The sequence below is a fragment of the Centropristis striata genome, chromosome 9 (genome assembly GCF_030273125.1).
Source record: "Centropristis striata isolate RG_2023a ecotype Rhode Island chromosome 9, C.striata_1.0, whole genome shotgun sequence".
Classification (NCBI taxonomy): Eukaryota; Metazoa; Chordata; class Actinopteri; order Perciformes; family Serranidae; genus Centropristis; species Centropristis striata.
The window spans coordinates 22,688,828-22,706,680 of record NC_081525.1 but is presented as its reverse complement, the minus strand read 5'-3'; the positions used below and the strand labels follow the sequence as shown (position 1 = coordinate 22,706,680).

At 38.5% G+C, this 17,853-nt stretch overlaps 1 protein-coding gene across 1 annotated transcript in view; it reads left to right on the top strand.

Annotated features, from left to right (window-relative positions):
- The window catches only part of kank4 (KN motif and ankyrin repeat domains 4), an 86,956-nt gene extending 70,734 nt beyond the window's left edge, over positions 1-16,222 (top strand). Inside the window, exons 5-10 of the mRNA XM_059340853.1 lie at positions 2,096-2,389; positions 5,583-5,667; positions 6,288-6,507; positions 7,001-7,143; positions 8,009-8,209; positions 11,831-16,222. Of these exons, the coding sequence (XP_059196836.1) occupies positions 2,096-2,389; positions 5,583-5,667; positions 6,288-6,507; positions 7,001-7,143; positions 8,009-8,209; positions 11,831-11,953 (1,066 nt within the window). The 3' untranslated portion in view covers positions 11,954-16,222. The remainder of the gene's footprint in view (positions 1-2,095; positions 2,390-5,582; positions 5,668-6,287; positions 6,508-7,000; positions 7,144-8,008; positions 8,210-11,830) is intronic.
- Positions 16,223-17,853: the final 1,631 nt, after the last annotated feature.

Below are 17,853 nucleotides of genomic sequence, written 5' to 3'. Positions count from 1 at the left end.
TTCAGTTGCCCCAGATATTAATAGTGGCAGCCTGCAAAACTACGTTAGGCCCCACGATACGATTGTATCCTGATACTTGAGTCATGAAATGATATTATTGTGATTTTAAGCGTTTTGTGATATGGTGAGTATTGCGGTACAAAAAACAAGCCTAACTTTGCAACATTATTTCGACAACTTCCCGATATTCCACGATATCCTGACGCACATGGTGACTATAGATTCCTTAGATCTTCTAGTTTCATATGATACAGGTATCCATGAAGTGAGCCCGCTACGGCCTCCGGAAAAAAACAAAAACAACGAAAATACTGACAGTCACCTGAACACTAAATATCGATACTTGACGACCATGAATCGATATAATATTGCCACGCAAAATATCATGATACAATTTATACATCCATGCACTCAATTGAAGTGCAGACACTGGAAAAGAGACATCTGTAAAACTGATGATATGACACTTTGAACTGCAAACAAAGTCAATAATGACTCAATTGTAAATATTCCATCCATTCATGGATGTTTTATATTTCTAAAACCTTCCTCAAGTTGAGAAAAGGCGTTAAATATCATCATTATTTAGAGTCTATGGGTCGAGCAGGAACCTGGGGGCGGAGCCAGCAAGAGAAATGCTACCTTCAATATTCCGTAGGCCACATAAAACCGAAGTAAAGGCCGAAGTTAGAAACTTTTCACACCAGGAAAGCAGTTCTCATTGGACTGAATAGGTGCCAAATGAAGTATCTGGTACCAAAATGACTTTAGTTGAGCCCAAAGATGTAAAAACATCTAATGAATCACAAAAAATAACCATCAACAGCACCAAGCACACATCTAATGTAACTTTTGTTTCTCGTTATCGCCACATAATATTTCTATTATTCCCCATTACTTGCCTAGCATATGAAGGAAATGGCTGCCATTAGAAGATTTGTTTTATTCCTGCCACGTTCCTGTTCTTACATTCCTGAGCTTTGCTGTTTTATGACCTGCTCGCCTTTGCTATATTTTGCCAGATCTGCAGCGGAGTCGATTCCTTCCTCCCTGTTTCAGAATGATCTGCAAACATAACCTAAGAGCTATTCTCCAGAACAAACAATGAACTATCATCCATGGTGTCGTAAGAATCTGCTCCTTATATAAGCATTAATAAGTTATATAAGATGTCCCTGTTCTGGACAATACATATGTTTCCTTTCCTATGTTACTGATGCTATTTATAATGAGACAAACATGTCAGACAACAAACTATCCTCAGTCGTCTGCCCACACCAGGAAGTGGGCTGCTGTTGGCATTTCTTGTCTTTGGATGGTCCAAACTATCTTTGCTCTCCCTTGAGCTCCTCTGGAATCCAGAGAATGCTGTGGCCCCTGAACGCCTCGTGTGGTGTGGCCTCTGTGTGTGTGTGCATGTGTGTGTGTCTACAAATAAGCATGAATCAGTGGCATTCAATAAAAGACTTATCTGATCATGGCCTCACAGAGGTCCCTTCATGATACACCCCAATGATCTCACACACACACACACACACACACACCTGCAGCCTCCATAGCTCTAAATATATCTTCAGCTTTTCCTCACTGAACAAGGTTGGGTTTTATCCAAGGTTGCATATGTGAGTGTGCAAGCATACCTATGGATTTTCATGTGTATGTTTAACTGTGTGAAGGATGTTTTGGATATGTGGGCCAAGGTTGTGTTAGACAAGCACCTTTTTTATGTCACGCTTGAGGTGTAGAGGGTAACGACCTGGTAGTATTTATCTAGCCTTGGCCTGTGTTGACATTGGTGCTTTCATATTCGTTTTACCTGGTTAAATGTTTCATTGATGTGGTGGCTTCTGTATATTTACACACACACACACACACACACACACACACACACAAAAGTTAAACAAAGTTAAATGTTCCGAAGCCCAAGGCAGAAAAAATGTTCCTGCATCATTTAAAGATTAGTATCTGTTCAGCTAGAATCTACTTTTTTTTTTTAAGGCTAGACGATGCAAAACTGTTATTATAAATGGTAAAACGTATGTGATTTCTGAGTCGGTGCTTTGAAAATTGTGCATATGTCCACTTTTTCCTCCAGCTATGAGTCGACATCCAGCGAAGAGTCGAGTGGAGACGAGAAGTCAAAAGTGGAGGTGGAGGAGGAAGACAGCTCAGAACCAGAGGTAGAGAAGGAAAAGGAAAAGGAAAAGGAGACAGAGACTGAGACGCAGCCTCAGCCAGCAGAGAAGCTTGAGGAGGGAGCAGAGACCCAGGAGAAGGAGGCAGAGGTCGCTGCTGAGGGAGGAGGTGCTACGGCTGCAGAGAAGGAGGGTGAAAGAGGCCTGCTGGATCCTGAAGGCAGCCAGGAGCTCCTGGATGAACTGGCTGAAGGGTGAGACAGACAGTAAAGCTTCATTTATAGCTGTGATTCAGGGGTTATGTTATAGCTAAGGAGCATATGCATGCAGCCGCTGTAGGCTACATTATAGAGATACCAAATGGGTACATAATGAACTGTGATTGCTCACTTAGACTACTTTAGACTGCTGTAGTGAGGAACACATTTAAAAACAGGATCAGGCATTTTCTTTTTTCAGAAACACAAAGCAATCTGAACTGCAACCTTTGGCTCTTCACCACGGTGAGAATATGTTCCAACCAGTTAATATACTTTTTTTTTTACAGCATTGGTGTTACTGATCAAACTAGACATTTTACTAAAAAAATGAATAAAAGGTAATCAGTTTTAAATCTGAAGTATTGCCAAATAGACAATTTTACACCAAATCCTCCTCTATAATCTTTTTGTCAACTCGTGTGGGGGATGGTAACTTCATGCTACGTACATGCATAGTGGCTTATTAAAATAAACTTCTGTGTACACAGGAAATGGTTAACATTAGGTAATAAAACCTGAACAATATTAACGTTTGGGTTCAAACAGGACACAAACACTTGTCTCCTGGGTCAAAGTCCAGGGTTTGTTTGATCCATATAGTGGTGGAAAAAGTATTAATATCCTTAAAAGTAAGAGTACCAGTACAAGTATCAGCATTAAAATGTACTTAAAGTATTGAAAGTGAACAATTCATATCGTCATATATATATATTCTAAATATATTATTAGATTATTTGTATTGATGCATTTATGTAAGCAGCATTTAATCTTATGAAGATAGGGCTTTTTAACTACTTAATATTCTGTTCTTAATATTCTGTTCTGAGTCTCATCATTTTAAATTGATCATGTTTTTTTTTTTTTTATGTTAAATCTCGACCTGAAAAATAACTAAAGCTGTCAGCTAAATGTAGTGGAGTAAAAAGTACCATATTTGCCTCAAAATGTAGTGGAGTAGAAGTATAAAGTTACATCAAATGGAAATACTCATTTAAAGTACAAGTACCTCAAAAATGTACTTAAGTACAGTATTTGTGTAAATGTACTTAATTACATTCCACCACTGGATCCTACACCTCCCCTCCGCTCCGCCCACCCTGAGTGGACCGTCACGCCAAGTCATATTACATAAATTCTTCTAAGCATCAAATTTGAACACAGACACGTTTACTCTATAGTCAATGGGATGCTTGTTGCATCTTATACATACGCTTAAAGGTGCCTTGTGTGTCTGTATCACACGCTGAGGTCATCACAAAGTGTCTGTATTTTTCGATGAGTTGGGAGCGAGACCAAGCTGGGGTTTCAGCCGAAAGGGAGCACAGCTGTGCCAGGTGTTAATAACACACTTTTATTTAACAAATTAAAAGCTTTTCTAATTGCTTTTATTATTGTTGATGAACGCGGGTGCTGATACGTGGAAATTAACTAAATGAGTTTTATTTGAGTGTTAAAAAAAGTACTTGGTGTATGCCAGAACACTATCTAACACTGGTGTTAGACAGCGAATACCAAGGCCACTTCACAGTTAATGAAATAAAATAAACACAGCAACCACAGAATAAACTCATATTCAGTCATGAAACAACAATTCCCACTGTAACTCATATCATAAAGTGAATAAAAAAGAACACCACTGATATAAGGAATATGATTAAAGCACAACAGAGTCACACATCTGACAGCTTGACGTAAGATGTCGGGTAAGAACAAGTAAAGCTTTGTTTTGTGTCCAGCTACGGCCTACATACTTTGTCTGAGACAGGTGCTGAATGACACTTCAAAAGACAGTGGGCCTCAGTCACTCACGCACACACACATGCACAGAAATACAATTAATACACACTCGTACCTACCTTAATGCACACCTGTTTCCACATCGACTTCAATATAAAATAAGCTTTACACAATGACACACCTCGCTCGTACGTACACACTTGAGTAGAAGCTGCTTTCAGTCTAATCGAAGACTCAGACACTTCATTCCCTTAAGTGTCAGGGTTCTTGGACAAAAAGCAAATAAGCAGCAGTGCGGTCCTCCCTGTCACTGACTGGTCACTTATATGTCTCAGGTATATGGACAGGACTGAGGGCCCTGGGGCCAGACAGTCGATGGGGCCCCTGGGAGAGAGCAGGATTTATATTAACTCATCACTCAACAGCTGTCTGATCATTCCTGTGTGTGTGTGTGCTTATACAGTACATGCATGTGTGTGAGCCACTCAGGATTAGTGCTGCTTCAGATGGAACGTTTGACTGTGCATGATAGACGAGCAGCATGAGCTCTTGGTGGATATTTTTGGGCACTGAATCAGTGTAAACTGTTACGGCCGAGGTTCCCATGTGCCATCAATGCGTCAGACTGTTAAAGTTTGTGCTTGTGTGTGTGTGTGTGTGTGTGTGTGTGTGTGTGCGCGTTGCAGAGGCCCACAAGGCATCTTTTTATCTTTTGTTTTCATACCAGACAGAATTTACACAAGAACCAAAGTAGCCGTCTCTTGCCCGTATGTTATGCAGACCTGATGGTATTTCCACATGAAACTTGAAAAATCAGGAAAGAAAACAATGGAGAGAACAGATGTGGGTTAAATTTGAATTTTTTTTCACTTCCAGATACTTGGTCCGCCTGAAAGTTCTTGACTCAAAAAATATCTTTAAAAATCATCCAATACATGTTACAGATGGCAGTGCCCCATACTGTTCTTGCAGGGTGCAGGGCTATTGACTGCACACATACAATCACGGCTGTACTGGGACAAAAAACAGCCCTGGCATATTTTAACCCTGACCTGCCAGCAAAGTAGCCAGCTCTGGGGGTCTGTGGGCATGCCTCCATGAAGAACATTTTTGTAGTAAAAGCCCAATTTTTGAGGCCTTCTGCACATTGTAATGCCACTATTACATCTTGATCTTAATCTCTGATCATGAAATAAAGAGTCTGCTTACCTGATTGTAAAGTAGGGAATATTATAAAGGAAAATAAGGCTTCTTGTATGTTTATTTAAGGTATCATATTTTGACAGCTTTCTTGTCAACACTTCAATGTGCTTTTATTTTGAAAGCTACATGTCTAACACGGCTGTAGCCAGTGCTGCTCCAGCTGCAGAGAAAGGTCCAGCTGCTGCTGCTGCTAAACATGTCATTCAATCTGACTGCTCCTTACTGTGTCTTGTGGTCTCGTTTGCAGTGGGAAAGTTGACCAGGGGTTTATAGACGCCTGCATCTATGTAAAAGACCGCATGGAAGAGGTTTCATCCCCAGATAAAGAAATGGTAAGGATTTCATGAGTCTGTGAAAATGTTCATGGGTGTCAGCTAGTCAGAGCACAAACATCCTTCAAGGTATGCCCTGTCTCGTAATGTTAACTTTGGATGTTCAACTGAATTTTCCCAGTAGAAAACCCATTTTTCCAATAAGCACAACACCACACAAATGCAGCATCAGTGTCCTATCATGCAATGTTGACAAAGAGTGAAAAATTATTTGTGTATCCACCCCTTGATTCAAATCCACCCTACAATTGAATGAGTTCTTCCTTGCTTCTCCCTTCCACCAAGTTTCATGAAAATCGGGTCAGTATTTTTTCTGTAATCTTCATGACAAGCGGACAAAGAAACAACCAGCCAAACCAAGCTGAAAGCATGACATCCTTGGTGGAGGTTAAAATAATTTTTGTTTAGGGAAAATGCTTCAGATTCTTTGTTGACGTTCTGTTAGAGCTCTTTGACTTCACTGAGTGGAATAATGTGGCTAACAGTGCCGTTCCTCGGGCTGAAAATGCAAGCTGCTCCACAGCCCAAACAGTAAAAAATGATGTTCAGGGAGCAGTAAAAATGCTGCCACAGGCCACTTTTTCATTTATATCTTTTCTCTTCTTCCTCTCTCTCCTCAGCGTCAGGTTTTAGTGGTGCTCTACCAGGAGTGGTTCAAGATCTCCAGCCAGAAAGAATCGCAGGCCGATACAGTCACATTATACCTGCGACGAGTAGGTTTAACCACACCCACTCTCCTGCCATACGTAGTTAATCTGACCGATGGCAATGGGAACATGGCCCTCCACTACAGTGTGTCGCATTCAAACTTCCCTGTGGTCAAACTGCTGCTGGATACAGGTGAGAAGCAAACACACACAGCGACACACAGACAAATAAAGAACACAGGGGCATAAATACAGAATTTTAACAGAAAAGTGACTGCACAATATTGGGTAACGCTTTATATTAAGGTCCTTGTAATAACCATCAACAAGTAATAAGGCCCTTGTAAGTCCTTACAAGATGCTTATTAACATTATTGTGTGTTTATAAGCTTATATTGGTGTTAATAATGGCATTACAAACACCCATGACCCACCCATTATGTCTTTGCCATGCCTTTATTAATTAATTATTTTGTTTGCTTATTGATATTAAAATATACTTTATTGCTCATCTATTATAAGTTAACTATAAGTTAACTATGCTTTTTGCAAGTACCGGATCTAAAGCGAGAACAATGCCTTATTACTTGTTAATTAATGGTTATTAAGGACCTTATTATAAAGCGTTACCCAATATTGCACCAAGTGCTCTCTTTGACGTAGTAAAACATTGTTTGTGTGTTCAGGTTTATGTGAGACAGACAATGTGAACAAGGCCGGCTACACTCCAGTTATGCTCGCTGCACTCACGGCTGCTGAGAGCCCCGATGACCTGGAGGTGGCACAACAACTGCTTAAACTCGGTGACGTCAATGCATGCTCCAGACAGGTAATATTTATGCCTGCAGTGACTCATTTGGTCATTTGGTACATTAAGTGAATATCAAAGGATTCGCTTTGTTGTATCATGTGTTATTGTTGTGCAGGGAGTTGTATTTCAGGCACAGTAAGCCCAGGGAAATCCTCTGGAGAAATCAGTGCACGTTAGGGCATTTTTTTTTACAAGTGGGTCATTTTACAGGAATACACCTGAACTTCAGCTATTTTTTCTCAACAGCGAGGCTATGAAAAATGTATAAAATAAGAGGCCATCGTATGTTAGTTCAGAACGCATACTGTGTCAGCAAGCATTAAATCTACCGTTAATTAACACAGTGTAGGAAATGAATGTGAGACTTTGTTGTAGTTCAGGCTATCCTCCACACATTTTTTGTCAACTAATCAATTAGTTGATTTAATAGACAGATCTGGAAAGCTGAGTTTCTCCACAGAGTATCATGCAAAAGCACTGCCTATGAGATTTGCTCGTAAGTTTCTTGGAAATAAGTCATGGAGCATGAAAAAAACATAAAAAATTTAATCTAATGAAGTTAACTAAGACCAGATCGATCGATTAGTTGACTAATTGTCTAAAAGGGGGCAGCCCTAGTTGATTTTAGTTGTTCTGACCTGTAGCAAGAAATATACATCCAGATACAAAGGTTTCATTTCACAAAACATTACTTCTGTCTGTGCACATTTTAATTGACCACTTCCCCTGATTTTTTCAGGGGAAGTGGAAGTGTTTTCTCTCTTCTTCCTCTATTTCCTCCCTCATCCCCAACGCTGCATCTCTTTATCTCCTTATCTCCCCCTCATACCTTCCCTCTCACAGTTTAATTCTTATTCTCTGTATCTCTCACTCGTTACTCTAGGCGGGCCAGACGGCACTCATGCTTGCGGTGAGCCACGGCCGCGTTGCCATGGTGAAGCTGCTCCTGAGCTGCGGTGCCGATGTAAATGCCCAGGACCGCGAGGGCTCCACGGCCCTGATGTGTGCGAGCGAACACGGACACACAAACATTGTTCGTATGCTGCTGGAGACGGGTCGCTGTGACGTCAGCCTCAAAGACAAGGTATGCAGCTCAAATGACACTGTCAGCTGGACTCATCCATGATGGTTTAGGAAGTATCAAGGGTGAGATGCCTACTGAATGTGTTGTCTCTTCCCTGACATATAAAACCTCTTTAAAGTATTGCTCAGATTGTCCATCCTCTCTCGTCAAGATGTGTTTGTTTGCATTGTCAAACTTGTTCCTCTTTTTGTAACTGGACATACATTGACACATCTGCTGTTTATGCACTTTGCTGCATAAACAGTGTGGCTCCACCTATTTTTAAGCATGAAGTCCCATGGGTGAACTGTTGCCTTAGTGCGTTGCCAGGTTTAAAATATCACAATGTTGGATAAACAACAGGATGTAGCTCAACAGAAAACACTCTGACAAACCTGAGCGATATATTTAAACACTGCATGTATAAAATATATAGGCAAAAACTTCAATATGGGTTCACCTTTAACCCCAACAGAAGCATGTAATTAAATATGAAATTATTGGTAAGATAGAGATTGATCTGTACTGAGGGAAAGCTGGCAGAATTCTGAGACCTCCTGTCTCTGCTGCCTTTGGCTATAGTTGGACCATTGTGACTCTTCCATCAGTGTTAATTACTTCATCCAAGGAGGTTATTTATTTGGGCTCAGTGTGTTTGTTGGTTTGCTGGATTTAGGAAAAACTAAGGACCCAATTTTCAAGAGACTGTGAAGGGGGTAGCTTGGGCCAAGGAAGGGCATATTAAATTTTGGTGCGGATCCAAATCACGGGACGGATACACCAATAATTTTTCACTTTGAGGGACATTGAGAGACTGGGGCAGGGTCTAGATTCTTTGAGTGCCCTTCTAGTTCTTTACTAAGAGGCCAGGGATTAACGGTTCATTCAAACACTGAGATATTTGCTTCTTGTACGACATGAGCGCTCACACTGCTCCTAGTACCTGGCTCCTGGCAGTGAGGGTAAAGCAGCATCACCCAATGGCGTAGCATGGTTCGAGAATGAGTGACCATTCTGTCTGGGAGCTGGACCCATGACTGATATATTAATGAGATTAAATAATAATCTTCACGGAGCAATGTTTTTTGTTTTTTTCCTGGAGGGTTGCAGCTATAGACCACACGTGCAACTAATCCAGTTAATACGCTGATAGCTTTATTCATCTGAGGCAATCAAATAGATTGTTTACCATGCATAGACACTGGCCATCTTCCTTATAACCTTGTGCAGTTTCTGGGGTCCGGCTGCAGATCATTTTTAGGTGGGAGGCACAACATCACTGTCCAACCAGTGTTTGCTGGGGACTTCTGCTGAGAGGCGATTTTAGTAACTGGACCTCTTTGGATTTGAATTTAATACCCCTGCTATAGAGCCTAAAGTAGCTGGTGTCTGGCCCACATATAGTATAGATTGATTGTTCAGACTAGTGCATTATTGATTTCTCTGCATTGTTGATTCTCCTCTGCTGCCCGAGGTGCCCAGTAAGAGAACAGCAACATCACAACTGGTGCCTTCCACTTACTCATCAGCTGTTCCTGATCATGTAGCATTTCACAAGTACCTGCTTTGATTCTAGATATCAGACCTTGCTAGTATGAATTACTAGGTTTAATTATATGCAAAACATATTTAAACACAAAACATATTTAAATATGCAAGATTACTGAGAAAACTACCATCATGCCTTTTTGGGGGCAAAAACATAAAACATTGAACGCCTTTACGTTTTCTTTACAGTTTAATCTCACTTAAGTTTTGATCGACAGGAAGTCTCTTTTCCTCAAAATAAAAGCGTCCATTATCAAAACAGGCTTTTGCATAGTGCATAAATATTTTATTTCTTCCAAACGCCCATCCCTACTTCTCAACAATAAGCCTAAATTCTACGACTCTTTAGGACAGCAGTTCAGTGGATTGTGTAACCTGGATTTGGCTGTAGGGAACTGAGATAAATCCATACAAACATATACTGTAATAACCCTATAACTTAATCATGTGCGTCTGGTAGATTATTTTCTGTATGACTCCATGACAACACACGAGCATACACTATATTTAGTGCTAGTGGGGGACGAACTATCAAATTATCTTCCAAACTGAGGAAATAAGCAGCTCTGGCACACAAAATTACATTATATGCAAGCAAGCCAAGCAGTTTGCTTAACAGGTTTGTGAGAAGAATAACAAGGCATTCACACTGTTTTAAGACATCTGTGTTCCCATGAGACAAGAGGTCTCTCTCAGTATGCAGCCTTGTCTGTTCTAGTTTGCTGTAATGTCTTATATCAAGGCTTTGATTAGAAGAATAAATAGGAAACACCAGGACACACTGACAGAACAATATAGGAGGTAACATACAGCGTGATAGAGCACTGAAAGTTTCACCAGCAGGGACAATTTAAATTTGTAGTGCTTTAATTGATGTCAAGAACACAACAAACTACAGTAATCATAGAGTGAGTTTATACAGAGATGGATTCAGCATTCTCATTTGTTTTAATTACTAGCAGTGCAAGTAATGAGTATGATGAAGGAAAGCTACGAATATCTGAGCTGTTAATGAATAGAGCAATTTAAAATAAATAATCCAACAAGCATCATCACCAATTATTCAGGCAAAAAACTGGAACAAAACCTCAAACATTTGTTTTTCATTTCTTTTACAAGTATCCAAGTGTCAGTTAGAGCTGCAACATTATTACTGATTGATTATTTGGTCAAACATGTCAGAAAATAGTGAAAAATGTCTATCCCGGTTTGTCAAAATCCAAGGTGATGTCTTTAAATGTCTTGTTTTGTCAGTCCAGAACCAAAAGTTTAATCTGATATATCTAAAAAAAAAAAAAAAAAGCAGAGGATCTCAACATTTTAGAGGCTGAAAACAGCATTTTCTGTTATGTTGCATTACAATTTATCTTGATGATTAATTGAAGAATAAAATAGTTGGCTGTGAATTGACTGATCTATTCATCGATTAAATGTTGTAGCTCTAATATCAGTAAGAGCAGTCAGACAGACACTTTTTTTTTTTACTCATAAATGTAAAAGAATAACATATGCAGCAAATGTTGGTCCATAAAAGCATAAATAGCATGTTTTCTGATCTTTTTTTGCAGTATTTGTAATGCTTCCAGAGCGATGATTTAGAATATTTTTTATTAAAGTGTCAAAAATGTTATTACAGTCTTACTACGTATGTCTTGCATGCCTTTGGATATTCTCCCATTTCTATTTATTGTATCATATAAAACCTTCCCAGGCTTATTATTAACCCTGGCTTATTACAGAGGCAATTTCTGCATTATGCAAAGAAGCTTAAGAGTGGATATTTTTATAATCTTTGTTAGACATTTTGATGTTTAATTTGGGAAGAAAACTATTAGATCATATTTACAGAAACATGACAAACCATAATCTCATCTGGCAACTTAAGATGGGAAAATGCTACAACTTGCTTCCAGCTCCTCCAAATGATATTCACAGCTTAGTGCCTGCATCAGGGCAGGTGCAGTATAAATGTTACACTGTGATGTCAAGCTGCGAGAGAAAGAGCAACACAACACTGCCACTGTCAGGATAATTGAAGTCACTGCAATTATCTTTGAAGTGAAACTGTGACATTCTCTTTCTGTTCTCCCCCAGAACGGACAGACAGCACTGCAGGTAGCAGAGGGAGCCTCACACCAAGACATAATCGACCTTGTGAAGGCCCACGCTGAGCCCTCTGAGCCCTCTGAGCCCTCGTCTACCGCAGACCTCCTCTGAGCCAGATCGACCCCGTTTACGTCTGCAAACTGCTCCAGCTCGCCGACCCCAGACCTTTCAATTTCCAAGATCCTCTGCCAACCAATGAAGAGGGCAAAGCTTGAATTAACGACATGAATGACACCAATCAACACTCTGTGACCAGTGGAAAAAGCTCTGTTTACTGTGGAACTACATATAAACCTGACTGCGTCCAGCAATGTACGTCCACATTTTTCTTTTGTCACGTCTCTGCCAACATGCCCTGTGGCTGTTTATGGATATGCTGCATCAACCACTCAGTGGATAACAACAACAAACAGGCCCCGGTCGGATTGATGATGAGACGTTGCCATAGTGACAACTGTGATTGACAGGAAAATATGTAGTGGACAGAAGTGGATGAAGAGACACTCTGACAAACTGCTGCTTCTTATCATCTACTAGCTCTTTAAGCAAAATACTAAGCACATGATCTACCTTTCAAATATATTAAATATGACATTATTTCTATTTTTTTTTCCTTCATGACATTGGCATCATTCTTTTCATATTTGGACATAAGCCATTATTGAGAACATAGTATATGTAGAATGTTATTATAACAGATTATAACCCTAAACAAACACAGAAACTGTATTTTCTACTGCACTTTTTTATTGTGTATGTGTACAGTAAATAGTCCGCTCTAATATCAGTGTCCAGAGGAAACTATATATCTCCAAAAATAATAGAATAGAACTTCTAGTGAAATTTTCCATCATTCAGTGGATATTTGACAATATTTAATGTATTGTTTTTGCCATAGTAATGGTGTTTTTCATATATGGGTGATCGTCATCTGTGACTTATTGAAGAACAAATGGTTCAGTTGGAGATAAAATGGTTCTGTTGGACACAAAAGAAATGATTTTTATAACCACAGTTTAACCAGATTAAAGAAGTCTTCTGATAAGAAGATTGTGCTGTTCAGAAGGTGCTGCATGCCAATACACATTTACTCCCCCTACTGGCTGTCTTATAGTACTAAACAACAGTATGTTGTAATACTGTCTGTTCTCATGATAAACATCTCTCCCCGTCTTCATCCCTCAGTTCAAATATAACATACGTCTTGTTCGCCTGCTCGTTTCAAATCAAATCCTGTATGCAACTGCTACAAAATGCACAATGAATGTCAGGCTGGCTGTGATACATTCCAAGAAAACTATGTAGCAAGTCTAACTATACCGGCATGGATCCTGGGACTAACAGAGACATACTGTCAGTGGGTATGGCAGACATCGTAGGAAAGAGTCTGGATTACAAAGATCTGATCTGCCTGTCTTCAAGTTACTAACACTGGTTCACTCTGTTCCAGCCTCAAAGCAGTCATAGATTAAAAAAAAAAAAAAAAGGTAAAAGATGTTAAAACCAAAAGAAATGGGTTGTTTATGACTTGCAGTCCAAAAAGAAGCAATATCAGTGAAATACTACCTTTTCAAATCAGGAGCGAGGTAGAGGGAGGGCTGTGGTCTAGCCTTAAATCAGATGACCATCCTACATTTTAGAGATAAGATGTGTTCCAGGGAGTGTGGTCTTCTTCTTCTATTCTCTACAAACTTACACCCATATTCCTAAAGTATCTAAAAACAGGAGTACTGGACTGATGAAATGTTTACAACATAACAGCTCCCCTACAGTGACCCCTGCAGAAACCCCCCAAGTGTGCAGCAGCTTACAGGGAGCAACCATAATTATAATAATTACTGATAATTCTACCAGGAAACAGACATCAGAAGGAGTGTTTGCCTTTTATTGTGTTTTAAAACTACTCCACTTCCTACAATGCAATGAGTGGCATCATTTTACCTGGTAAATGTTCACATCTTTTAAATTCTGTAGAAGCCCAGTTTGTAACACAGGCTTTCTGTTATAAACGTATTGTCTCTAAAACAAAAATTATCCTGAGGCCTTTGAACTACTGTAAAAAGTTACGACTAGGACAGCACTGTCATTTCACTTTTTATAATTTGCACATGGACGTTTTGGACAAGACGCCCTTCTTCATTGTGTATTCTGGCACTTTCACAAATAATACACACAGGTGTGGTTATATTATAGATGACAACAGCCAGTACAACTAGTTCAGCCCAACGAGGGGAACCATTACCTTATTTGATACACTTCTATGATACCTTAATTCCTTCTAAGCTGATTTTATTTGCTTGTTTCTTATAATGGGGATATCATTTGTGTTGTTTTTTTTTAGCATCTTATATCATGAGACTTTGTGCCTAGAAAGGTTATAGTAACCCCTGTTGGGATATAGTCCTACCTGTGCTGGTTGTAGTCATCTATAACTAAGCAAAACTGTGTATATTTATTGTGAATGTGCCAAAATGTAAACGTACTAAGGCTGTTGCCCAAAACATGCATGTAGCAATGTTAAAAAGTCAAATTAGAGTGCTGTCCTAGTTTTTCCTTTTTCACCATCTATATTACAGATCCAACACCCAGTCTACAAGGTCTAATTGTGAGCTGAGCACACTAAGCCTCTTGCAGAAACATTTTCATATTCTTAACTCACATTTCTCTTGCTTTATAATTTATACACAAGTACTGAATTAAAAAAACAGGTCTGAACCACTTGTGTTTGTGCTAAACAGAAAATAAATAAATAAAAATACAAGAAAATTGGTAATTGTGGCTCGTTCTCCTACAACCCTTTTCCCCAAAAAAGTTGGGATGCTGTTTAAAAGGGAAATAAAAACAGAATGCATCAACATGAGGGTACATATTTACACTTTGAACATTAAATCTGTACTATATTCAATCGAACATAGGTCAAAAAGGGATTTGCAAATACTTGTATTCTGTTTTTTATTCTGTTTTTAACAGTATACATCAACTTTTTTGGAATCAGTTTTGTAAATCACCTGTACAAGTGTTTCTCTTCCTGTTGGACTTTGGGGTTTTCTGGGGTTGCTGAAGGTGGAATTTAAAGGGGAATACCACTCATTTTAACAACTGCCATATCTGTGGTCTATGACGATCCCGCTGATAAATCTGGGGAGTCTTCACTATGTGTCTGATTTACAAATTAGCTATCTTAGCTATTACTTTGAAAAAAAATAGATACCAAATTTATCTGTTTGCTTCAGTCACAAAAATATATACTTATGGCTACAGTATGTAGTGCTGACAAACAATTTTTTTCTGAGCACTGATGCTGCACCAGTACTCATTCCCATACACTTTATTAATATGGGTGCTAACACAGGACTCTGTAGACATGAAGATAGACCTCTTATATAAAGTATCTTGATTATATATTAGTATACACGGTGGCTGAATTTACTCAGCAACAATGGGAGTTTTTAACAGTGGCTTCATAATCAGATCATCATTTGTTGAGTCACAAAGTAGCACAGATTTTCTCAACAATGAGGCTGCATTTACACAGGATCACAGAGAATTTATTTTAACTCAGTGCAGCACATCTGATCATTATTGGCCGTCTGTATATATGAAGGGATGGAAATGAATAGTGTGTGTGTAGCTTCCCTCGTGTCAGACAGCTAATGGATGATCCGATCTGTGCTGCGTGAGATATCTGGTATATCTGGTCTTCCGTGCCTGTGTATTAAGTCTTAAAGTTAATCACGTCCATATGTTTAATCCAGTGTGACCCAGATGTAATATGGTTTGGCCAAACACCAAAGAAATGAAATGAAATCTGTTTCACATGGGGTTAAATATATAGTTTTATCTGTTCCTGTAATTCTACCCAAATACATGTACATACAGTATTGTGAAAATATATAACAAGTATTGTCTGAAAGTTTGCTCTAAAAATGATACAAGTATTTATTCCAAATGCTATATTTTTTACCATATATAGTATACTTATGTATGCATGGACAAATATTCCAGTGATTCTGTTGGAGGGGAATTTAGAATGTGTGGAAATTATGCTGCGTGTTCCCTGATGATGTGATTATTCATCTTATCTTTGACTGGTCGGGGGGTATAGTACATGTGTGATGTTGACAAGGTTGTGGACTGTGTCTGTGCCCATTAATGCGATATTTGTGGGGAAAATGTGAAGCAGATTCGACACTGGCTGAAGCTAAACTGGCGACGTCTCCCTCATTTGGATACCCATCTGAAAATTAAAGTCTATGTACTACATGACAGAGTCCAACGTAAAAACCTGTACCTCTCTGTAATATTCCTTGTACAACGGACTTATATGTTGCAAACCAGAGAACTACTTCTAAATAAATAAATATGAAGATTTAAAACTTATTTCATGCTGTTCTCAATCATTTCCAACAGAAAGCTGAAGCTACCTCAAATGATTGTTGAACATTTTATGTCTATTTTACCCTATTTTCAGTTGAGAACTGCACAATATGCTTTAATCAAAGTTAATTCTGCACAGAAGTGAGCAGGCAATTCAGATTTAATTTACAGTATATAGACAAAAGCTGCCAATTCATTTTTTTGGAAACATTTTTTTTTTTTTTTTAACAATCTGTTTATTGGATTTTACATTTTAATAAAACAAACAAACAATACTGTTCCATACACCAGTAATTGCAAGTAAATACAACATACTACAGTTTTTTGGAAACATTTTAAAGATTTTTTATTTTGTATGTCAGGAAGTGAACAATATATTTACATTGTAATTGTGATTCCATCACATATTCAGGTTAATTTACATTTAATTTTCTCATTCACTCCATGGTCTGTTTGCACTCGTCTGTGACTTGTCTCTTTAACTCTCTTTCAGACACTTATTTGTCCTTGAAGCAAAACCATTTTTTTAGTACAAAAACTACATGTAAACAATGCAACTTGATACAAATCATATTAAAGAAATTCTTGGTCGATGAACACTCAGATGATGTCATCCAATCGATTCCGTGATTTAATTGACAAATCTTTCAAAGTGTTTTTGGTTTACCAGAGATGTACTCACATGCTTCTTGGAAATAAGTCATTCAGCATTTTAAAAAAACATAAAAAAGACTAATCAACTAAGTGGACTAAGACGAAAAAAGACCAATCATTCGACTGATTGACTTCTTATTTGGGTCAGCCCACTTATATACAAGCAACTTAAGAACAAATCTGTTCGTTCAAGTGGTTCTTGCATGAGGCCCTTATTATCTTGATTTCTGTCCACAAAATTCCTCATGAGCAACACTGGACTGTTTTCTGTTTGCTAAAGGTGGAATTTAAAGATAGATCTCTTATATAAAGTATCTTGATTAGTGTTGATGAGTATACATGGTGGCTGAATTTACTCAGCAACAATGGGAGTTTTTAACAGTGGCTTCATAATCAGATCATCATTTGTTGAGTCACAAAGTAGCACAGATGTTTTCAACAATGAGGCTGCATTTACACAGGATCACAGAGAATTTATTTTAACTCAGTGCAGCACATCTGATCATAATTGGCCATCTGTATATATGAAGGAATGGAAATGAATAGTGTGTGTGTAGCTTCCCATGTGTCAGACAGCTAGTGGATGATCAGATCTGTTTACATTTGGTTTTTTTTTGCTTTCTCAGGGAAAAATAGTACCAATATATTCCTGTAACAAAAACATACTCATACTGCAGCTTCTACTGTACAACAAACATATGTATATATGTATTTAAACACTTGATTTGAAAATATTCCAAACAACATGAATTCACTTTAAATGTCTTAATGTGCATAATTTCTCAAGGATAAAGGTGCCATTATGCAGGTCTCTGAAACAATTTTCTGAAATATATACAATATGTGAGCCTGAGCGCTCACGCCAATATATGATGTAATGACAAAGAGTGACCAGCAGATGGTGGTGGTACTTTGTGGAAAGAATTCATTGACTATCACCTCACATAATAAATGAATTTAAACAATAATACATAGCATAG